General features: G+C 29.6%; 1 protein-coding gene across 11 annotated transcripts in view; it reads right to left on the reverse strand.

The window, feature by feature from the left end:
- Positions 1–2,397: 2,397 nt before the first annotated feature.
- Positions 2,398–24,351, reverse strand: part of LOC131947115 (protein kinase C iota type) — a 33,442-nt gene continuing 11,488 nt past the window's right edge. For 4 of the 11 annotated variants that reach the window (XM_059308221.1, XM_059308244.1, XM_059308257.1 and 1 more), the window contains 20 exons: positions 24,183–24,304; positions 23,645–23,734; positions 23,390–23,440; positions 22,896–22,981; positions 20,368–20,499; positions 20,032–20,113; positions 19,622–19,659; positions 19,242–19,268; positions 19,104–19,121; positions 18,416–18,493; positions 14,167–14,181; positions 13,674–13,841; positions 13,189–13,286; positions 12,355–12,491; positions 11,931–12,016; positions 11,349–11,436; positions 6,980–7,105; positions 6,056–6,135; positions 5,264–5,469; positions 2,398–4,806 (listed from right to left, as the gene is read on the reverse strand). In XM_059308221.1, coding sequence (XP_059164204.1) covers positions 4,719–4,806; positions 5,264–5,469; positions 6,056–6,135; positions 6,980–7,105; positions 11,349–11,436; positions 11,931–12,016; positions 12,355–12,491; positions 13,189–13,286; positions 13,674–13,841; positions 14,167–14,181; positions 18,416–18,493; positions 19,104–19,121; positions 19,242–19,268; positions 19,622–19,659; positions 20,032–20,113; positions 20,368–20,499; positions 22,896–22,981; positions 23,390–23,440; positions 23,645–23,734; positions 24,183–24,304 — 1,816 coding nt within the window. In that variant the 3' untranslated portion in view covers positions 2,398–4,718. Of the gene's footprint in view, positions 4,807–5,263; positions 5,470–6,055; positions 6,136–6,979; positions 7,106–9,318; positions 9,407–11,348; positions 11,437–11,930; positions 12,017–12,354; positions 12,492–13,188; positions 13,287–13,673; positions 13,842–14,166; positions 14,182–18,415; positions 18,494–19,103; positions 19,122–19,241; positions 19,269–19,621; positions 19,660–20,031; positions 20,114–20,367; positions 20,500–22,895; positions 22,982–23,389; positions 23,441–23,644; positions 23,735–24,182; positions 24,305–24,351 lie in introns of all 11 variants that reach the window. The other 7 variants (XM_059308229.1, XM_059308266.1, XM_059308250.1 and 4 more) reach the window with 7 other exon arrangements.

The raw sequence follows: 24,351 nt of genomic DNA on the forward strand, positions 1-24,351 counted from the left end.
TCATTTGGGTTGTTTGAATGTGAAGAGTTAAACAAACATGATTGATAGTTGTAACAAAAAAACAAGTTTAAAGTATTGTAAATGTAATGTACACAAATAAAATATTAAGGGAATAATATAGCTTTATTTTTTTTTTTTTTTTACATAAACAGCAAATCATACAAAAATAATTTTAGCAGACACAATAGAAACAATCTAAATGGATATTGTAACAGATGACAATAATTTCCGAAAAACCATGCAATATCGTCTCTTCTATAATTTTAACAAAACCTGCAATAAAAATATCTTAATAGAGGGAGAATCTAAGAATCCAAATTTTTTCCAACCACATAGAGCTACATTAGATGGGTCCATTATTTGATTGGCAATCTGTTAGTGTTTTCATAGATCCATTATTTACATTCAGTCTACTAAAATGTATGCACACAGTATAAAATTATTACCATTTATTGTTGAATCAAACTACAACATGTACCATCTCTGCCTTAGATGAGTCAAGCTTTTATTTACGAAGGAGAAGACATTTTTCAAACTGCTACAACTGTTCAAATAAACCTGACTGTTACAATAACCATTCAGAAAGTCACATTAATAAAAAATATTTAATGATATCTAGAAGGCAAAAGTTATTATTTCTAGTGCCAGCCAGTTAATTTACAAAAAAATTTCTGTTAATTATTTTAATATTATTTTTTCTAAACTTTTACAAAATTGACAAAATTTGTTTTTTTGGGGACATTTACGTATGAACCTGTGACGTAAGAATATTACCATAGACCCATGAAAAAATGTATTCCCAATCAGTCCCCATGCTAAAATTTAGTGAAAACTTGAGTGAAAATGTGCTTTAAAAGAAAGAAACATACAGCTCTGATATGGATGACACCAAAGAAACTGCAAGCACTTGAAGGCAGGGGAGGCTGGAGGTAGTACAAGCAAAGCCACAGAAAAGTATATTCAAACTTTTTTATGGGCAGGGTAATGGCCTTTCATCACGACCACACAGAAACTACAAACCCAACCTATTTCATTTTACTCACTCTGAGATTTAAAAACAAGTAACTTGAATCGCAAGTAATTTTTTTTTTCAACAAACAAAAAACCCAATGTTTGTCAGGATTTATTTTTAAAAATTAGACTTATTCAATGCAATGCTTAAACAGACATTTAACATATTGCATACTCATTTATGTTATTTAAAATTTTTAAATGCAAAGTAGACCTTCGTGCAGTATATTAAAAAACAAACTGACATTATAAGTGGATGAACTGTTTACAGGACCAGAAATTGTTGAACTTTAAATATTTAATAAACGAACACTGCACTACAAATATTTATTATCTAAAGATAATAGTACATTGTAACAGAGCACCTTTGTAGTCGTGTATCAAAATTTAGAATAACATTCAACTGAAAGCAGGCAGAGAAATTTGACATTGAAAGCGCTGGTGTCCATCCAATCAACACACAAAGGCTAAGGTCATGTGACCTCAATGAACAAATCACAGACTTTATCAAACAATTTACAACCAACTAACAATGGAAGCCTTGGAATGAATATTAATTAAAAGGAACTGTTAAACCAATGAATTATCCTGTGATAATTCTTGTTAAACTTCAAAACAAATGAGTATTATCTCACATAGCACAACATGCAAAGTGCAAAACTACCAGTACCTTTATCATGCAACAGACTTAAGAAAAATGCTTGGTTTGAATGTAAAAGAATCTCTAAAGAGTCCAAAGTTGAGTCAAACAGGAAAATTATAAATTTGCAAAATTGTTGTGTAAATGAGACTGAGCTATTTTACTGGTATAAGTGTGAACCAAGTTCTATGTGTAAGAAAACTCCCTTGATACAAAAAATTTAAGAAATGTAGCCTCTCAATGACCCACTGAAATAGATTAAGCTCATTAAAATCCATTATACTATAAATCAATTTTTTTTTACTTACTCTATTCTTAAAATATTAAATGTTTAATTAACATTTTTTTTGCTTTTCCGACAACAGGTAACCTTCAACCAAATACACAATACAGGTGATGTTCCAAGAACATAAAAATTTGTTCCAATATTGGACACAAACATATGATAAACAAAGACACAAACAGATAGCTTTAAGCAGCACCGATTTGCCTGACAAAAAATAACTTATGTTATTTACCAAAGCAACAAGTTATGGCTTTCTTTCAAGTACAGATCTGGATTAAAAAGGTGAAGGGTCGTAGCAAGCATAACTTGACCCCATGCGCATAAACCCACACAAACAAAACTAGAGCATGCAATTATATATAATGCAAATCCAAGCTTAATTTGATTACAACATAGTATCAGGTCTTAAACTAATATAAATAGGTTTCCATATTAAAGTTCACACACAAAATGATTAAAACATTTCTAAGCACAAAATTTAGACGGCACCTTGTTAGTAAAGCTGACAAAAAGCAAAATCCTAAAATGCTACACTAAAAATGAATTAGGAAAACCTAAAAAAAGGTATCTGTATATTATTATTTTAATTAAAAGATAAATATATCTAGGATTTTATATAATGTTGTAACAAAACAAGAAAGACTGAATTCCTATTTAACTTATTTACATGTGTGCATGTTTCATAAAACAAAGGGCACATTGCAGTGTGTATACGCATTTCTTTACAACTATTTTATTAACAAACAGACAACGAAACTTAAAGATTATCTTTTTCCATTTTATACAGTGGATATATGTACACATTTCTATTTAGAATCTGCAGTGATTACTTTAAATTGTTAAAACTATGTTGATTAATATTTCCTAAAGGATATCAGGAAAAGTAAAATAAAATTAGATTTTTTAATATTTAATAAATTTTTCACATAGCCACAACAACAAAAAAAATTAATAATTTCACAACCAAAATTATAAACAAACTAAATTTTGCAATCACTGCCACAAAAAAAATCTGGCTGTTGATCTAACAATTATTTTTTTCAATTGTCATTACTATGTTGTAATAGCAAGATTTAGCGTTAAGAAAGGAACTGCAAAAAATTATTCCATACATCGTTAAAAAAGAAATTTTTTTGTTTCTGTAACTATTGTTTTTAAAAACTGAAACTGACAAAATCAGAAAGCAAGGATAACTTGGTCTACAAAGAAAAAAAAAACCTAGCTAACACCATCAAACACAAATCAACAATTTATAAACTAAAGCAAACCAGTGTAAAAGCTAGCAGTGCAAAAATTCAATGCCATTTTAAAGATAATGGATTTTTTTTTTAAAAAAAGAACACAACCACAACCAAGGAAATTTTTAACTGCTAATGAGCAGTTTACACAGTGTAAATGGATAAATTTTACATTACATTTTCAAAAGTAAATTCTGAAGTACTAGATACTAGTTCAGTAAAAAGTGATCTGTTCTGATTTGTTTGTTCTAATGAAATCCAAAGATAGGGCTATGTTACATGTTATTTAACATCTAAAATAGGCATTTTTAATATTGTTAACTGAAAATAAACAATAACCTTTACACATGTTTTTAGGGAAGAATCAAATTTATACATAGTTTTTTGGAAATACAATAAAAAAACATATCCTTTATAAAAAGTAAACTTAATTTATAAAATATATGAATAATTTACATTTGGATGCATTTCAAATTGCTCTTGTAACTGTATACTATAAATTCAGTTTTGTAAAAGTTAAGAACAGTTTTTGTTAGGAAAATGACTACAAAGTTTTTAAAGAATTCTGAAATAAAAATGTGTTGGTCTTTGTATACTAAGGAATGTGATAGAATGAAAGAAATCTTTAAACATACAAGGTGTTACTCTAATGTGCGATGACGGTAGTCAAAACACAGTAGTCTGAAGGTGACAATTTAAAGAATAAATTTATGGAAATGCTTGACAAGAATCACCTATGTATGTTAACATGCATTATTTCTTCTAGAAAATTAATTAAAAAAAATATACATAAGATGAGTTGTTTGAAAAATTGTGTCAAGTTTAAAAAGTGGAATGCTAAGTCTAATCTGCTAAAAACTGAGATGATATCTGACAGCAATATTTTTTTACCACTAACTTACATACAATAAAATATGTCTAAATTGGCAACATAATTTTAAATGGTGAATAAATGCATTCAAGATATATATAAATAAAAATTAAATAGGGGAAGTAAGCAGGTTCAATAATTTATTTAACCTTCATGATCAGGTAATTAGAGGTAGGAAAAAAAATGTTTTCTTAAAAAAATTTGTATTTGCAAATTTTATCACTTATTCTAACATTAATTTTGTACAAACATAATTGATAAATGAGATAAATTTTCCATTACTAAAATTAGAACATGAAGTCCTAAAGTAAATATCTTTAGAAATCTCAAAGTTGTAATTTTGGAATCAATAATTAAAGCTTAATTCATACTAAATGTGGGGGATTAATAATATGGAAAATAAACCAGGTATAATCAAAATTGACTAATGTAATTAGTTTTTCTACAAAATGGTTTACTTGAATCAAGTGAAAATAAAAAAGGCTTTATCATCACCTAAAATTGAAGAAATTGATTAAAACTCATTGAGAGATAAAACAATAGCTATGTGAGTAACAACATTTTACTATGTTTCTAGACTGAAATTAAAAAGTTCTTTGATTTGCAGTATATTTGGTGTGTGAAGCAGGCTCAAGGAAGTAAACAGCTTAGGGAAGAACAAGGGTTCAGATCTTATACACAGTCCTCCATGGACATCAGTAGCGGGTTGACGTATTCAAAGCCATCAAACTCTGATTGATCAATATCACTTATGGTTTTTCTGTGTGGTATTATGTGAGAAATAATTAACAAAAATATGAAACAAATTACAAGTAAAACAATTCTATATTACTTACAAGTAAACATAATATTTTCATTTTTAAAAACTAATTTAAAAAAGCTGTTAAGAAAAATGTTAAGACAACATTTTAAAAACTATAAACTTACAAGTAAACGTAATATTTTAAAAAATCTATTAAGAAAATTGTACAGACATTTTTAAAAACTATAAACTTACAAGTAAACATAATATTTTTAAAAAATCTATTAAGAAAATTGTACAGACATTTTTAAAAACTATAAACTTACAAGTAAACATAATATTTTTAAAAAATCTAGTAAGAAAATTGTACAGACATTTTTAAAAACTATAAACTTACAAGTAAACATAATATTTTCAAAAAATCTAGTAAGAAAATTGTACAGACGACATTTTTAAAAACTATAAAATAACTTACGGGTCATCAGGGGTCAGTCGCACAGGTTCGTTAGTAAAAGCTGGGTCAAAGTGTTCTAGGTCACGCTCGTGGCGAATGTGAGGTTTGTAAGGGGGAATAATCTGTTTCTGCTCTAGCAGATCCCAGTCAATCGTTCGGAAGAATGGATGTGATTGTATATCCGAAAATCCGGTTTGTGGGTGGCAACCAAGTCTTTCAGCAGGAGCCTAGAATAAAAATTTTTTTTTGTTAACCAGAAAGAAGTTAAATTTATTTTTAAAACTGTGACAGCCAGTTTTGGAAATTATAGTTCGGAGAAAATGTGTATAAATAAAAAGTTAAACAGTAGTGGGACAGGGTTGTTGAGTAATTAACCACACATTTTTCATGCTAAGTTAAATCCATGGATGTCACTGGTCATATAAGGAGCTTACAAGGACTCAAGAAAAACCTAATACTCTTATAGACCCCAAGGTAGCTTTTCTTGCTTTATCCACTGCCAAATGAAAAATATTTAATGCATTTCTAATTTTAAAATTGCAATGGAATTTTACTACTGCAGTAAAATTATAAGTGTAGCTTCATTTATACCATTCAACATTCCATATTTTACTACTACATTATTTTTTTCAAAACTTATTTGGTGACTCAGTCACTGAAATAAAGCTCAAGTAAATATGAGTAAGTTAACATGGATAAGTAACATGGATAAGTAAACATAGATAAGTAAACATGGATAAGTTAACATGGATAAGTAAACATTGATGAGTAAACACAGATAAGTAAACATGAATGTTAGCACTACAAACTTACTTTATTCAAGAAACCTTTAAGCAATGAAGCAGCTTTCACAGACAAAGATCTGGGTATTCTAATGGGTTTCTCCAAAATAACTAAAAAATGAGGATACAGATTTATTATGCTTTAAGTTTTCTAAAATAATATTTTTAAGAGGATTTACAAAAAGGCAATGATGTTTATGTATTCATCCTTAGTAGTCATACCACAATCAAATAGCTAGCACTATTAATATGCTTGGAAAACTGGTTCCAAACGGTTGTTGCCAGAAACTATATTTTTCAAACCTAATTGAATATTTTAATTTTTGAAATAAGTACAAAATGACTTCTGGTTTTATTAAGGCTAGAAATATTCAAAGAAATAATTACTAGTAATATAATAATAATTTAGCTAACACTTTTAATTTTAATTTGGATCAGTTGAGTCAGGGTGTTGTGGTGATAGGAGATGTTATATTATTTAATACAATAAACAACTAGGTAATACCCCAGGCATTGACAGCTGTTGTGTATTTTATCCTGGAAAAATACCGTTGTGATTTTCATTGTTTCACTTTCCCTGTCCACTCCGTTGGACTTCAAGGAGGGGTTGAGGGCCGTTTTAAAAAATATTTGAATTGATAAAAATAATTCTTAAATGGCTTTTTAACGGCTTATATTCAATATGACAATATGAAAATTACTAATTGATGCTTCCCAAACAGCTTTAATTTTTAAAAATGTAACTATTTGCCATATTTTTTAAAAGATTACATTTTTTTAAAAATGATTACATATTCTTTTCAAGCCTATTAGTAATCTCACGTTATTGAGCATATTGCTAGGTTTGGGTTTAGGGTTAACGAGTCATTTTCTGTGAAACTTATATCAATCAATGAAGGTGGCAAACCTAAGTATGGATGCTAATGATGATTATGTGAGACAAGAACCATCTTACTCTGAAATAAATAATCCTCTGTGTTTTGATCTGGATTGTCAGCATTCCCTACGGCATCAAACGGCGACCGACCAGCCAACATCTCGTACATCAGGACTCCAAGGGCCCACCAGTCCACACTAAAATCTACAGAAAAAAAACAACACTTTATCAACTTAGCGATACCTAACTTGTTTGTGATGAAGTAATCTTTCTTAAAGTAAGGATGTCTTCTTTCACTTTAACATAAACAAGAAAAATCTATCAATTAAAAACCAAAAATTTAATGGTTTAAAAATTTGTAATTTTTCAAGTAACAATTATTTTTAATATTTGCCATTTTCGTTAACAAAATAATAAGAACATTATGATAAAATATATTTATATTTCTAATAAGTGTAGTTTATCCAACTTAATTTAAAAATAAATGCTATATTATTATGTAACATAACTAATGATTAATAATGAAACCCACTTCTCATGCTTAAATAAAATATAATTTTAAAAACAGTTACTTATATGTAATAAAAATAAATTGAAATTAATAAGCAGCTTAAAACGTCAAGTTTAAGAGAAGGAACTTATGGGAAAATTTTGTTACTGAATTATTTCAGTGTTCTATTAAGATATTTGTTTACTGAACTGGATTTTAAGGGAAGAAAACCTTTCATTGCCATTTGTTTAAACTTTTAAAATGTCACTAATGGAACTCAAAATTAGGAAAATACTATTAGTTTTACATACTTCTATATGTTCAATATCATACTTTAAAAATTTCACAGTATAATGTTATGTAATTTATATAACACATTTTGACATGTTAGTAATTTTATAATATAGTATATAAAAATATAAAAATTCTGAATAATAAAGTTAGTAAAAACTTCTATTTATTCTAATGCTTGAATAATAGCTAAACAAACAAGATTCATCACATCTACGTAGAAAATTTAAAAAGGGAAAAACAAAAGCTTCAAGCTTTTAACTGTTTGTTTATGGGGGTAGGCTCCGGTAAAAAAAACTTTTAATACTCGTTAGAAAACAATTGTTTCTCTATAGCTGTTTTAAGGTACATCTGCATATGTTTCCACTCAAAAAATTGGTGGAAAAATTTTGGTAACTATGACAAAGGTGGCCATCTTGAAAAATTAACCCCTTCATAGGTTTTCCACCATTCACAAAATTGTATAGTTTAAGCCCAATAAACAATGAATTCATAATCTTCTTCCATATTTTGGGGTACTCACCTAAAAATTTTAAGTGCATATCTTCAAACTAATTTTTCTGAATTTTCAAATAGTGGGTCTATTAAAAAAAAACTAGTTTAAATGCCCCAAAATTAAGTGTTTTGAACGAACAAAAATTTTGAAAATTCTACCCCCTTAAATAAGAACAAGACTTGCTACCTCAATGTATCTTTTTTGACAAACTAAAGATTTTACTTAATGAAACTTATGTGCATGCGACATAATTAATTATAATTAGTTATTTTATTTAAACTTATTTATACTTTCTGATTTTCTGTGTACAATTTTTTACAAAATGCAAATCTGTTTACCTCACCAGATTAAATTAATGAGATTAGTATTTAGTTAGGTTTAAGTTAGTAAGGAATGAGCTCAAAGAAATGCCAGCATTTTATCAAGCTGTGTTGATTAGAAAGATACTATTTGCTCTAAACTAGAGTAAAAATCATATAAGATTAAAACTTAAGCAAACAGTGGCATAAAGTAGTTCTCAAAATAAAAAAAGAAAGAATTGATATTTATATTTAAAATATAGTTTCAACAAATTTTCTTGTTCTTAATATAAGCACAAAATTAGATGTCTTTATCAATTAATGTTATATTTAAAATAATTTTAACATAGTTATTATGAAAACTATAAAAAAAAATAATTGAGTCTTCAATCACCATATTTCAAACAAATAAAACAGGAACAAAGGTTCAACATGCATAGGGATGACAAAACATGGTAAACAGAATGATGGAACTGAGATTGCTTTCTATTGTAAAAAAAGGTGAAACTCTTAACATTAAAAGGTGAAAAAAAAAGCAACCCAAAAAGGATAAGCAGAGGTGATCTTTAAATTTGGTACAAATAAGGATCAAATTTTGTAAGTAGGTAGGTGAGGTGAAGAAGCAGACTAAACTATTAGAACTCAGGAAACACTAGATAGCAGAACCAGACTAAATATTCCCAACAAGTCTAAACGTCTTTCACTTTTTTTTTAAAGAAAAAAAAAAACCAATAGGCTTCAATAATCTTTGAATAATATTTAAAAACAAAACATTGAAGGAATATTTCATCTGGTGTTTTTAGTAAGTTGGTTCTTTGTCACAGCGAGACTGGTGTAGTACCATAGTCCTCCCCTCGCAGAACCTCAGGCGCTATGTAGTTTGGGGTGCCACAGAAGGTGTTTGTTTTGTCACCTGGCCTTAGGTTCTCCTGGGATCGGGGCAAGAAGAAAGACATTTGTTGAGGCTGACAAACTCTGATGCTGGTTTCATTAGCCATCATCACAGGTACAACAAGAATACAACAAGAAGCAATGTCCTACACTATTGGATGATGACCTGAGGCTGATGGCTATTTGGGCCAGTGACACAGCTGATGATGATGACGTGAGAATATGGGAGTGACAGGGCTTATGACAATGGCCTGAGACTATGGTGACAAGGCTTATGACAATGGCCTGAGACTATGGTGACAGGGCTTATGACAATGGCCTGAGACTATGGTGACAGGGCTTATGACAATGGCCTGAGACTACGGTGACAGGGCTTATGACAATGATGTGAGGTTAGGCCAGTGACACAGCATATGACAATGGCCTGAAATTATGACAGCCACAGGACACAACGACGAGGTTATGAGAGTGACAGGAATTGTGACAATGGCCTGAGATTATGGTAGTGACAGGGATTATGACTAGGGCCTGAAATTAGGACAGCGACAGGACACAATGACATGAGGTTATGAGAGTGACCAGGAATTCTATGGCAATGAAGTGAGGTTAGGCCAGTAACTGGCCTTTTGACAATGACCTAAGATTATGACATTGACAGGAATTATTACCATGTCCTGAGAATATGGTAGTGACAGGGCTTATGACTAGGGCCTGGAAACATGACAGTGGCAGGGCTAATGAGATTATGGAAGTGACGGGGATTATGATAGTGACATTAGGTCAATGGCAGCGGCTTGAAGCTATGACAGAAATCCCGGGTTATAACAAAACACTAATAACAACAATATGACAATGGCTGGGGCTAATGACAGCAACTAAAGGTCTATGATTATGACAACATAATGTTTTATAGTGACAACATTTTAAATAAAATAATTAATACAAAAGCAAATGATCAAACTAAAAGTATAAAATTTTGAATGAAAATAATGTGTTGACTATACACTCATTTTTAATATATACACAACAGAAATTAAATTTGATGGAATAATGTATTTTGACTCAGAATGTCCAACTTGGCAAGTGAAATATTAAAGTATTAAATTTCTATGACATCACATGTATAAAAAGTCTGGCAACAGATGGGGGCAGTGGGAGTGAAGTGTAAGCAGAGATACACAAACCACCTAAACCTTAGTCAGCAACTTGATTTCGCCAGTAGCAGCCGAATCGTTTAGCAAAAAGTAAAATTTGATGGTACTTTCCAAGAAATTGCAAAATAGAGAAACAAAGACATTTCTTTTTAAGTTAGGATTAAGGTTAGTTGTTTCTCTGTGTTGTGTTTAACAGGAAAGTAACAATTTGGCTCGTTTTGTTATTACGTTAGTAAAACAACATTTGGTTAAGACAGATCAAGTTGCTGAACCATTTAGCGAGGCCCACAGGAGATTAAAATTCTCAAAAGAAGTTTACATGTCAAGTTTATTTAGAAATAAAATTAGATGTTTGAAATTTAAAATAAATATTTAAAAAATTGATAATATATGAAAGAAATAATTTTGTAGTTAGGTAAAAAACATGTAAACTTTTTTTTTGATAAACTCAGAAACACAAACAAAAATGTTTTCAAATCTAAAGTCATCAGTAAACATAAAAAAAAATTGCTTCAATTAAATCAAATAAAGTTAAGAACTTCAAGATAAGTTGCATATTTTTAAATGGTTGTTGGATTTCTTCTAATTTAAAAAAAAATGTTTAGTCATAACTCAGAAAATAATTTTAAGGAAAAAACAAACAAACAACAAAAACATGTCAACTTCCAAAGTGAAATAGAACTTCAATAGAAAAATTAATCCTTATTTTTGTTTGTGGCTTGAGAGCAATTAAAACGCTGAGGTTAATGATGGAACATACAAGGTTAAGTAACAAAGAAAATGGAGTATAATGTGAAGATGAGTTCCCTCCCTTGCTGGATCTTACCATACTCTTCTCCTCTCAAAATTTCTGGAGCTATGTAGTTGGGTGTACCACAAAAGGTTCCAGTTGTGTCCCCTGGTTTCAGACCTTCCTGAATATTAGTGGTGGCATGACATGATGAGATGGTGGTGGGGAGGGAAGGGGAGTTAACAGGTTGGCCATAATGAATTAGTGGCACTAGATCGTGGTGTAGGTTAAAACTAATTAGTTTGGTTTGGTGATTTTAATAATAATAAAAAAATTAACAGACCAAATATATATACATATATATATATATATATATATATATATATATATATATATATATATATATATATATATATATATATATATATATATACATACATATATATATATATATATATATATATATATATATATATATATAATTATATATATATATATATATATATATATATATATATATATATATATATATAACATTAAAGATCTAAAAGTTGCAACTCAAGTATTATTTACACAATTTTGTCAGCTTAACATATTTAACTTATTATTACAGTGTTTTGTCAGCCTAATGGAAACAACTTAGTAGCATCGTATTTCTAGAGTAGCCCACCAACTTACTTTACACATGCCGTAGTCTGTCAGCTTGATGTGTCCCTCAGCGTCCAGCAGGACATTGTCCAGTTTCAGATCTCTATACACAATGCCTGTTTGAGACAAATAAAAAAAAAGTTGCCCAAAGCCAACACAAGTATTTACTTGCAAATTATTTTTAAAAAAAATCAGCATTCTTTACTTTTTGGATTTGCTTCCACAGCCTTTGTCCATCCAAGAATAAACTAAAAGTTAGCAGTTATTTGGAGTTTTCTCTCCCAAAAAGGAATAGCTGTCCCCAGCTATTGGGCCTCACCTGGGTTCAAACTCAGGACTATTACGTTTAGCAACCAATAGTTTACCAACCTGACCACACCAACCTCCTTGAATATCATAACAATATTTTTAAAAACTAATCATCAATTTTGTACCCACGCTAGAAGCGTCGTACCTCTCTCATGCAGGAAATTGAGAGCCAGACAGATCTCAGCAGCATAGAATCTGGCATGCTCCTCTGGCAGGCGCCTCTGTCTCTGCATGTGGAACATTAGGTCTCCCCCGTTCACAAACTCAATCACAAAGAAAAGTCTGAAAACATTCAATAAGTCAAACACAAAGAAAAGTCTGAAATCATTCACATACTGAGCTATAAAGAAAAGTCTGAAATCATTCAAATACTGAACTATAAAGAAGTCTGTTAATATTAATAAATTCCATCACAAAAAATAAATATGAACACATATTTGTAAGTAAAATAAAAAAATATAAATTGGGTTTAAAGCTTTTATAAGTGAAATATTTTTAATGTTAAAATTCTTTTATAATTGCATAACCAGTTTGAAGAGACAGTGTTTCTCACAAGGCTACAAGTTTTATTTTCTCCCTAATGCAATGCCCCATCTGATTTTAGTATGGGGGTAGATTGATTGATAGACAAATTATGATCATGAGCTTGGGGTTTAAACCCATGACTTTAGGTTGCCAAGAAAGCACTTTACACAAGACTTACTTAGAGTGGTAGAGGTTATGACTGCTAACCCAAAAGTCTTGAGATCGAGTGTGTAGGACGTCCCTGAGACCCCCCAGCTCTATTGAGTACCAGACTCAAGTTAGGGAAACAAAGGCGGCTGGGCATAGTGCTGACCACACTATCCCCTCACATGCTGAGGTCATTAAAGCAGATGAACTCTACTTCATTTGCCCCATGTGTCTTGGGCATATTCAGGAAAAAATAATGATACAGTTCCTTCAACATTTCTACTTAAATGTAATAAATTTTTAATACCTGCTAGCAGTTTGAAAACAAGAGTGCAGTCCCACAAGGAATGGATAATTGGTTGCAGCTTCAAACACATGTTTTTCAGTCTGCACCCAGTCTATATCCTGAACAAAAGAGGTACCAGCCATTGGCAGATGTAACAAATTATTTGATTAGCTGAGACATTACAACAATGTAAGTAATCTGCAATTTGTGAATTGCATCAAATAAACATAAATTTGTAAATAAAACACAGTAACTATAGGCCTTGATATTTTAAATATATTTACATAAAGCTTATAAATAAATCAATGCTAACTGTGTGAGTCAATGAAATCTATTGCTTACAAAAACAGAACAGCTCTTAAAATTAGGTAGTCAATTCAGGGATAAAGTCCTAGATTCATTATTTTAATCATTGAATTAAAAATTAATCATAAATTCAGTCCAAATGTTCAATTATTTGAAAATAAATATTCATTTATTGCAGTAGCTAAATATAAACTACAAACCTCATCATCATTAACCAATTCCTTCTTAATGACTTTCATTGCATAAATTCTTTTAGTCTTCTTGTGTTCTACTTGCAGTACTTTGGCATAGCTACCACGACCTATAACCCTCAACAGCTGAAAGTGATCCAGAGTTAGTTGCCCACTATCAGGGTTCCCAGGATTGGACTGGAGGAAAAAAATTTAAAGACTGCAGCATTAAAAGATTTACATAATTTATAATAGAACTGAAAAAAATGTAAATCATTTTAAAGATTATGTTTTATATATACTAATAAAATATATACTAATTTAAAGTTTAAAAATTCCTTTTAAAATTATAAATTAAACTTAACTTCAATGAAAATAACTAGCCAGCTTGAAAAAAAAAATATTATAATAGATTCACTTCAACTTCAAGTAACTAATAAAACTGTACACATTAACATAAAAATGTGTACACTTAAATTTTAAACAGTTGAATACTGTAAAGTACTAGACAAAATTTCCTTACCTCAACTTTTGCTGTCTTTAAAGTTCAAAAGATATGGAAAGAAAAAGAAAATAGTTATTTAAACAAAAAAAAAAGTTTTTAAAACTTAAAGATACTTGTTATAAGCTGAAGAATAATATAATGTACAAGTCTATACCGAATAATTAATAAATCTACAATTCAGTATTTTTTTCAATAAATATGACCAGTCATCTTTGTTTACAATATTAAATGTGTATCTAGAAAAATATTCTCATTTTACAAAGGTGGTGAAAACCACAGGCATGAACTGTAATTAGAAAATTAAGGATAATAATTTAATAATAGGATAATTCTTTTGGCAAACAACAGTGGTGGTTTATAAATGGGTGGTGAATAACCACATTTGCCATTCAAGATAATTTACATGCATACAATGTGTGAAAAAACTGTGTTCACTATCTTAATGCTGGTGTGTTGCCAAAACACAATTTACATGGTTTGTGGAAAGGCTTTACAGTCATTTACACCTATTTTTTGTCTAATTTTATGAGATCAAATAAAAAAAAAAATTATTTACATGATAAGGGCATGTAAAAAACAGGCTTACTCGCTATATCCCAACAGTCTGAAGTTTAATTAACATCATAAAAATATTACTGTAATTATTATTATTCCTTTGCCTGTAAAATAAATCTGGATTGCTATTGTGCAACACTGCTGGCACTTATTTATCCCCCAACTCAGGACTCAGATATATCATGTTCCAACAATGATCTATTGCGTACAATGTTTAAAAAGATCTAGCAAAGCTATGGGTACACATCAAACCACACTGATACAGTTTTTACAACATAAATGTTTGTCTGACTACCAGACTCATTTTCTAGCAGGACAGCATTTAATTTTTCAACAGTTTGATATAACTTAGACATTAAGGTTAAAGGGTTAACACCCATAAAGGTCAAGGGTCAGACACATACACAATTAGGTAAGAGGACAGTATTTTTGTTTTTAAAACAAGAAAGAGCTTCAAATTAACACATGAAAAATAAAACAATTTAAAAACCCAACAATACATCAATATTGCAAATTTTTTTGAGATTTCTTATTATCACAACCATAATTATGAATGTTTACATTATTCAAATGTCTTTCTTGAGTAAGTGTTTGGATGTTAATATTTTGTTTCCAAACTTCTATTCACTTAACTTTTCAATAAAACAAAAACAATAAGGCACTAACTGCCATTTATAAGGAGCATATTCTTTTGTTTAGAAATTCTAAATTACAATTAAGATATTTTATATGACAAATTAGAAAGTACAATTTAAAATCAGCTGAAAATGTAATTTCTGGTAAAATGGAGCTACGAGCAAAAAAACAATTTTTAATAATTGTAAGGTATGTACTACAATTATCAAAACTTGATAAAAGTGTTGCGCAGGTGAGCACATAAATTAGTCCTTCAACTCACAACTAAAACTTGGTTAAAAATCACATTATAACTGTTTACAAGACACTTAAAACTTGGATAAAAATTAAATAATATTTTTTTTGTCCTTCAATTTTAATAGACACCTCTAAATCTTGGATAATTTACATGAACACTTTAAAAAATCAAAATACATGTTCCCGCATAAGCTGATCAGTCTTGTCACAAAAAAAAATTCTTTAAAAGTTAAATAAAAACTTCTATTTTACAAAAACATGAAAAGAATTTATGCACACTATTTCAAGATGATTAAAAACAGTTATTTTTTAAACTAGAATGTAAAGAGTCCAATAAAAATGTATTGTACAATATGTGTAAGTATTATTAAGTAAGGTTGAATTTAGCTTAAAATGGGTTTAATTTACTGGAACTACGTTACGATTTCCTACTTAGTTTATTCATTTGCATATTGCTGATCAACCAACAAAATCGAGTGATTGCATATGGCTGCAACAAATACATAAATATTTAAGTATAGGAAAATGATACTTATTTAGATGACCAGTTGATTAACTAACTTTTTGTTATATATAAAAGTAATCACAAAGACGGAACTAAATCTGTTGAAATATTGTTGATTAAACTAGCAATCTTTAAAATGAAGAAAATTAATTTAAAACAAAACAACGGTAAAAAATTATAAACACAAACTTAATGTTTATATTCATTCTAAATCAAATTCTTAAAAAAATCCTACTTTTTAACTAGTTGAAATAGAAAAACAACAAGGGACATAACTATTAAGCTTGTCCTACAAACTACCAAATTTTTAGTTAACAACACTAATGTTAAATAAGCACACTCTAAAGATGTCTAACAATTTCAAGACAATTAGTTTACGTGATGGATAATAAAATAAGATTTATATAGCTTTGAAAAAAGTCATCTATATTAGTATAAAACCCAATATTTTACTTTTACACTACCTAGAAAGACTTGATTTTTAATATATGAAAATTAATAAGAGCTTTATTACACTTTTTGTTAATTATTATATACTAAAGGGATAATTTAGTTAAAAAGCTAGGATTTAAAAAATGGCAAATAGTGTATTTTGATTAGTTTATAGGCCTATATATGTATATCATGCTTTATTTAAGCTTTTTTTGTGTTACTTAATACAAAAATTTCTTGCAACTTAATATTGATTTAAAAATGACAAAATCTTCACACATTGAGAAACATCAATGATGCACTTTACTGTTTTTTGTGGTATTTTCTCTCTAGAAACAGTAAAATGATGGAGATAAAAAAATAAGGTTTTTATTCCTTTTAATGCTTCACTTCTAGAATGTTATGTTTATTCATTATAATTTAATATGATTACCCAATAGTCATAACTTTATTTCATAAGTCTCTCACATGAAAAGTCTGACAGGGAATAAGACCAGATTTAGTTAATCTCCTCCAATCGAGTAATGATACTGACAGGGGACAGCATAAGATTTTGTTAAGCTTCTCCCAATGTGTAAAGACAGGGGATATAACTCAGTGTGCCACCATCAGGGGACAGCACCACAGCAACATGAGATGACTGTTCCTTCTGTATTACAACAAAATCACAGCTTGCTGGGTGATGTCTCACTACTCAAATATTATCTCCCCTGTACCTAGTGTGTACACTGGCTTAACCAATATCAATTGTTATCTGCCTTTATTCATTTTTTTTCTTTCTTTCCTCTTAGGTGAAGTTAAAACATGTTTAGAAACTTTCTGGCATTGATTCCATGCTTTTACCACACTGATCAATACAGAATACTAACTGTAGTGAATTCACAATTTTAACTCAGTTTTATATCCTGCTAGATGAATTATTATAGCACACTTTACTTGTCTTCCATGAAGCTACCTTATAGCATTGGAGTATTTTGTCGGAGGTTTAAAAAAGCAGCTCATAATTCTAATCATATTACATGTTCTTAAAGTTGATTTCAAAAATAAAATGGGCCTTGCGGTGGAGTGAAAGAGTGTGGGAGACTACTAACATAGGGCCTTATCAGGCACTTAGCTAGAATCTGTATAAAATAACAGTTTTAAAAGGGTGATTTAAGTTTTAGTTTTAGGTTAAAAACATAGAATTGCTCTTTTACAACTTCTTCCTGTCAAATAACAAAGCTGTAAAATTGGGGTGAATGTCATTAGTTATTAATTAAAATAATGTTAAGGGATTTATACTGTTCGTTGTTACTACCAATGGAACTGTATCAGACTTATAAAACTGTACTTTGTAAATTAAAGAATTGTTTTTTTATGTTTATCTAATGTACACATATATTTTACATTGCTTCAATTAAAAGAAATTACTAACAAATATTTATCTATTCGTTATATCGATATCATAATTTACAATGAACATCCCTGACAGAGAGATCCTTATGAAAATTGTATCAGTATTAATTTGTAGGCCTATAGAAAATAATTTAATAGGTGATTTTCTCCTGATAAGGGGAAATAAAAAAAAATACATTTATATCAGAAATCTTACCTTATAGTAAATATTTATATTCTAATGTCGAAATCTGTAAATTTACCTCATAATTAATGTTTAAGTACCCCATTGAAATAAATAATTTTTGTTATACATTTCTAACCAGGAAAGCAGGGTGCAACAGAATTATGCATACACAGCAAAAAAAAAAATTAAATTAAATCAAGACCAAACAGCTGAATACAAAGGCAAAACCAGAATGGACTTAAATAAAGGTGAATTAAAATAAAACAAACGCCACTGCCAAACAATAATTATGCAAAGCGTAATTGAAACAACTGTTTGCGTTTTAAAAACTTTGTGTATACCCAGCTAGACTCTGCATCATGAAAATGGTCCTCATCTTCATCTTCCTCCTCATCATCATCCTCTTCTTCACTTTCAGCCTACAAAAATTGGGTTGAGATGAAACGTGGACGACGGCTGGTGCGACCCAGCAAAGAAAGTGTACCAGCACTTTTTTTAAAAAGCTCAACAAATTTATAAAAAAGCTAATTATAATAAAGGCAAGAAATGTAAATTGTTCAGTCAAAGGCTTTACCTCAGAAATAAAAACATGGCGAAGGCTTAATTTAAAAGTTGTGTGAATTCGTAAAAAAAAAATATTCATAAAAAAAGGTCTTGTGAATAAATTATAATAGCAGAACAAGGATAGCTGAAAAAACACATATCTAAATAAATTTTTTTTAATTCAAACAGATAATATCAGCATCTCTTGTAATTTATAATTCACCTAATGTCCTGCATTATTAATTGAAAATTGTAATTGAATGTTCAAGCATCACTGAATTCTTAATAATAAATTAATAACGGCAAAAGGGAAATAACCAAAATGCAAATACAACCTTAAAATGTTTAACAAACACTAAACTTTATTGAAAAAAATTTCTATTCTAAGCACGGGAATCATTTAAAGTGCAATGGTAAACAGGATGGGAAAGAATAATCAGAAATGGGTGCACAAATTTCTTTTAACTCAATAGTTATTATAGTTACCTCTGCAGCTTTGCTAGCCTATAAACAAAGTATATTTTTAAACTGCCATAAACTAACATAAAAAAAAAATGTAAACTCAAAAGTGAACAAAATAACTGCACACATGACCAAAAGCCCGTGAAAGATTTTAAAAAGTACCTCATCCATTGCCTCAACTCTCATTTCCTTTGTGAACCGCGTTAGATAAATACATACACAGCTTATCAATTTGCACATATGTAAATTAACAGTAAATATGCATTTATAAATACAGGTGATGAAATATTTCAAGAGGGTGTAGGCAGTGATCAACAGAACAATTTAAAATAAATATTTAAAAATCACAGAATTAATACAGCTGCAACATCTTTGAATCTACAAGAACAATCATAGCAGGTAAAAAAACTGAACAGTGTAGATTTATGTACACTAGTCACAAACACAGGGGAAATGTTTTAAAATGTTAATATGTTCAGGAATCATTAGTAGTTTTTACGTTTAATGTTTTTAAACAACATCAGCAAGAAAACAATGTTTACCTCTTTTCCATATTCCACAGGAAGGTTAGGCCTAGAATCTAAAAAATAAAAATAAAATTTACTTTAAAAAAACAAACCATTCTCAATATGCGCTGTCTTACATAGATTTTTATTGGCTAAAAGTATAAATTCGAAATAAAGAAAATATAAAATTACCAACTTATTAATTTTAATCTATAACTAAATGATTGAATACAGATCTACTTCCTTAAATTTTTTTGTTAATTTAAAATGTTCTTTTAAAAAAAAAAATTTATGAACTCACAATCATTACGTTAATGCAGCTTCAGGTGTACAGAAAAATTGAGGGTAAAATTTCTCATAACTTTTCACGTTTCTAGCATTTTAAAATTCCCAGTCTATTTTACATTTCAAATTTATTCTAATATAATGTGAAATCGCTAACTTACATTTTGGATCTCCATTAGCGGATTTAGATTGTCCAACGGCTCCTGTATCCCCATTGTGGTTAGGTGTGTGAGGTTCCACAACCTTTACAAAATGAAATTAAATTGTAAGACTTAATTAGATTAAGCTAACCCTACACAGTTCAGTACAAAATAAATCTTGTATTATAATGCAGTAAAAAAAAAAAACAAATACTTTTTTAATTATTATAAAAAAATATAGCATTGACATCATATATTACTAAGCATTAAAAACCTATCTGTGGATCTAAATATTACAAAATAATTATTTTTAAATTATATGATAACTAGAAGTCAATATATAATAAAAGTAATAACCTCAACAGTCCCACAAATTTTTTTATAAAGTTTATGGCATCTCTTGTGGACAGTGACTCGACAGTTGATGCATTTAAAACCTTGTCGGCCAAGACCCCAGATCCTATCCTGACAAAATGCACAAGCTGCTTTCTGAAATATAAAAATTATTAAAAAATATTATTAAAAAATATTTAAAATATTATTAAAAAACATTATTTAAAATAAAAAAAAAATAAAATAAAAAATATAATCTGATCGTTTTTTTTGGGATGCAACTAAAAGAATGATTTTTTTTCAAGGGCAATAACCATGCTAAATACAATTAAAGGGAGACAATGATGTATAACAAAGATTTAAGCTGATTGAAAGATTATGAAATTTAATCACACAAGAGCACAAAATAAACTTCATATTCTCTTCCTATAAATTAGCAAAAAGAAACCTTTTCTACCAAAAGAAAGGTGTAAGAAAAGAAAATAATCAACAAAATAATATTTTTAACATCTTTAAATTCCAAATATTCATAGTACTCAACACCATTTTAACAACACAATCCAAAGATACAAAGCTAACGGAAACTGATTACACATCGGGAAACTCGTGAAGGTTCAAAACCTAAACGAAGCTAATTCATCTTATCGAGCTGGGAGGAAAAACTCCCTCAAAATACGCACAATGTCATAATCAGCCGCTCCCAAACAAGAGAAGGAGTGGGACTGAAATCGTAGTTATGATAAAAACATAACTACCCGATTTATTGAGAAAATACACATAGGTAAAAAGCTCTTGAATACAATATAGAATTGTCAAACTGAATGTTTTAGAGAGTCCAGAATTTTTTTTTCATAAAAAACGTTATAATAACAAGCTTTTATATAATAATGCACTAAAAAGTAGAAAATAAATTATACACTACTATTTGAATTACTATAAAGAAAAGCGTGGGCCACCTTAATATCTATTAGATACATTTACTAATATTTAGGAAGAGACCCACGCTTTTCTTTATTGTAATTCAAATAGTAGTCTTTAATTTATTTTCTACTTTTTAGTGCATTATTACATAAAAGCTTGTTATTAAAACATTTTTTATGAAATTTTTTAGTGCAATTTCCATTCTGGAGAATTGCGTTTATTAACTCGTCATTTCTGGGAATAGATGGATGGATGTGTGTCCGCAGCTTTAAGTCGTATCTCCTCCTCAACGAAGCAATATCGAGGACTAGTTCCAAAAGCAAATATGTTAAGCAAGTTCCAAGGATGAACATAGGCCAAAAAAATTCCAGGAATTCCCTCCTGGATTTCCCGGAAAAGCCAAAAAACCTCGAAAAAAATGCAGTTTTTGGCCCATATCTCAGCAACCAGACCACTTAGCGACTTGAAACATTTACCAATCGATTCCTGCCATAATTTAGAACAATATTGCCGAAGAAAGTTTTCAAAAACATCCCTTCGCTCGGCCACAAAAAATTAAATAAGATTTTTTAAACTGAGCATCGTGTAGGCCTAGGATGATTTAGCGCAAAGCGCTGAGGTTCGAAAGGATTTTACCATAGCGAATGAGCGGAGGTTCGAAAGGATTTTTTCTATTTTGTTTTGAATTATTGAAACTACTTGTGTTGCATTATTTATTTGCTGAATATATGATTTATCTCAATTTAAAATTGTTATGGATAACATAAGGAAATTGCGCTTAAATTGTCACTAGACTTTTTATTAACTTGTTTTTAGTACTTTACATGTTTTTACAATAGACATGACTAATAAAAGCTCGTTATTAAAACGTTTTTTATGAAATTTTTTTAGTACTTTACATGCTTTTATTTACATTAGAGTTACATGTCTAAAAACCATTGCGCAGCTATTTAAATAGTAGATCATTATTGTATATTTACCATATTTTTTTGTTGCTTTTTATTACATTAAGTATTATGGGATGGCGTAGTCTAGCTGTTAATTATTTAAATAGTTGATCATTATTATATATTTACAGAATTTTTTTTACAAGCTTTTTATTACATAAAGTATTATGGGATGGCGTAGTCTAGTGGTAAAGAACTAGACTGCTGACCCGACTAAAAAACATTGCGCGCCTATTGAACGTGATGACGCGCTTTTGTCGTAGAGCCCCCCCCCCCTCGCTCCAAGCCCAAGAGGGCTGTGATGGCGCGTGTGGATAGAACTGCCTACTAATTCGGTCCAAATTTTAATTAATTCATAAAAAATTAATTAGGCGACCAATTAAGTCAAATTGAATTTCATGATGCATTGTCTTCATGTCTTGACCCACGTACCAATTACGAACCATATATATCAGTTAGAAGTGCCTGCAATTTCGCTCGGGCGTTTCGATCTAGACAGACTGACGAGGAAGTGAGTTAAATAAAGCTTGTAAAAAAAAGTAAAATTTCCAGATATTGGAAATCACTCTAAAGTTTATATAATTATATAAACCTCTATATAGGATCTAACTCATATATTTAAATGGCATTCAGACAATTGCAAAACAATGCTTTCGAGTGATTAAATAAATCAAACAAACTCACCCTAGAGAACCTTTTAGCTTGAAACAAATGTCCATTGACTCTGTAGAGTTTTCGCCACCTTCTTGCACCTCTTCTGTACATATTTCCTAAAACAGACAAGTAAGTGGTCATCCATTTACAGGGTCCACACTAAAATTGAAATTTAATCTCCCCATGTTCCCATGCCCTATTTAGACAAAACTTACAACCAATAATTTGTGTTATGTATGTGTACCTTGCAAGTGATTTTTGTTTAGTTTAGATATTAACTGCCATTAGAAATTAAAAGTAAAATCTAAAATGTGTTAAGAAACTAAAAATATATATTTTGAAATAAAATTGAGAGCTTGTTTTAATGTAATGGATTATTTTTCCAACAAACAACCAGATGTAGGCTTTTAAAAAATTCATATTTTATACAGAACTAGCTGACTGAGAAGAAAAGCTGACATAATATTTTAAGAGGATTTCATCAATGTGTTACCAATCGTGTATTTATATAAAATTAGACTCACTGTCTTCTCCGACGCATGGTAGACCAGGACGCACTGGAACGTTGGGAAAGACTGGCGAAAGAAACCACAAACAAAAATATAAATAAAAGAAAATATTTTTCATTAAATGTTAGCTTTACATAGCGTTGACAAAATGCTAAAGATATTCCTCTTTAATAGCTATTAATTAAAAAAAACTTTTTAAATAAATTAATATACACTGATTTATCAAATTTTTTAAAAAAGTATATTAAGTTGCAGTAAGAACATAATTACCATGAATATTTAGTTCTGAATCTTTGTTTACTTCATACAGCCTAATCGCTTCATTTAACTCAATTTGTGATGATATTGTGCAAGGGTCACCTAAGAAAAAAATAAAATAAAACCAATTTAAGTGTTGGTTTATATTGATTGCATATTTGTAAGTTGAATAATTTATATAATTGGTTCAATTCTTAAAGGATATTTGTACTCTTATTACAGTAACATTATACGCATAGAAATCAATGCCGACAAGACAATGATCATGACCATCAACCTAAATGGCATAGTAGCAGACATTGAATGGCCAAAGATTGAAGGAAGTTCATTCAAGTATCTTGGCGCCATACTATCCGATGATGGAATAAATAAAAAAATATTTGCAGGATATGCCCGAATCTTAAAGAGATCTAATGAAGGACTGAGATGGTTGGCTTAGAACTATAAAGTCAACTGAGGTGCCACAAATACTCCAATAAGGGTAAAGGGATGATGATAAACATCTGCGACATGACATCAGTTGTTCTTTAAAATAACTATGATCCATTACCTTCTTCATCAAGCCATTTAACAGTGAATGGCTGATTTTCAACAAACTTGCAAATATCTTTTATCTCAGCACAGAAATCGGAATACTTCACATCATTCTTTATGTTGGTTATCAAAATATTCCTGTTTAAATATATAAAATTAAAATCAAATTATCACACAGGATATAT

Source organism: Physella acuta, unplaced genomic scaffold (genome assembly GCF_028476545.2).
Source record: "Physella acuta isolate Inbredline_101_S28 unplaced genomic scaffold, ASM2847654v3 ptg000055l, whole genome shotgun sequence".
Classification (NCBI taxonomy): Eukaryota; Metazoa; Mollusca; class Gastropoda; family Physidae; genus Physella; species Physella acuta.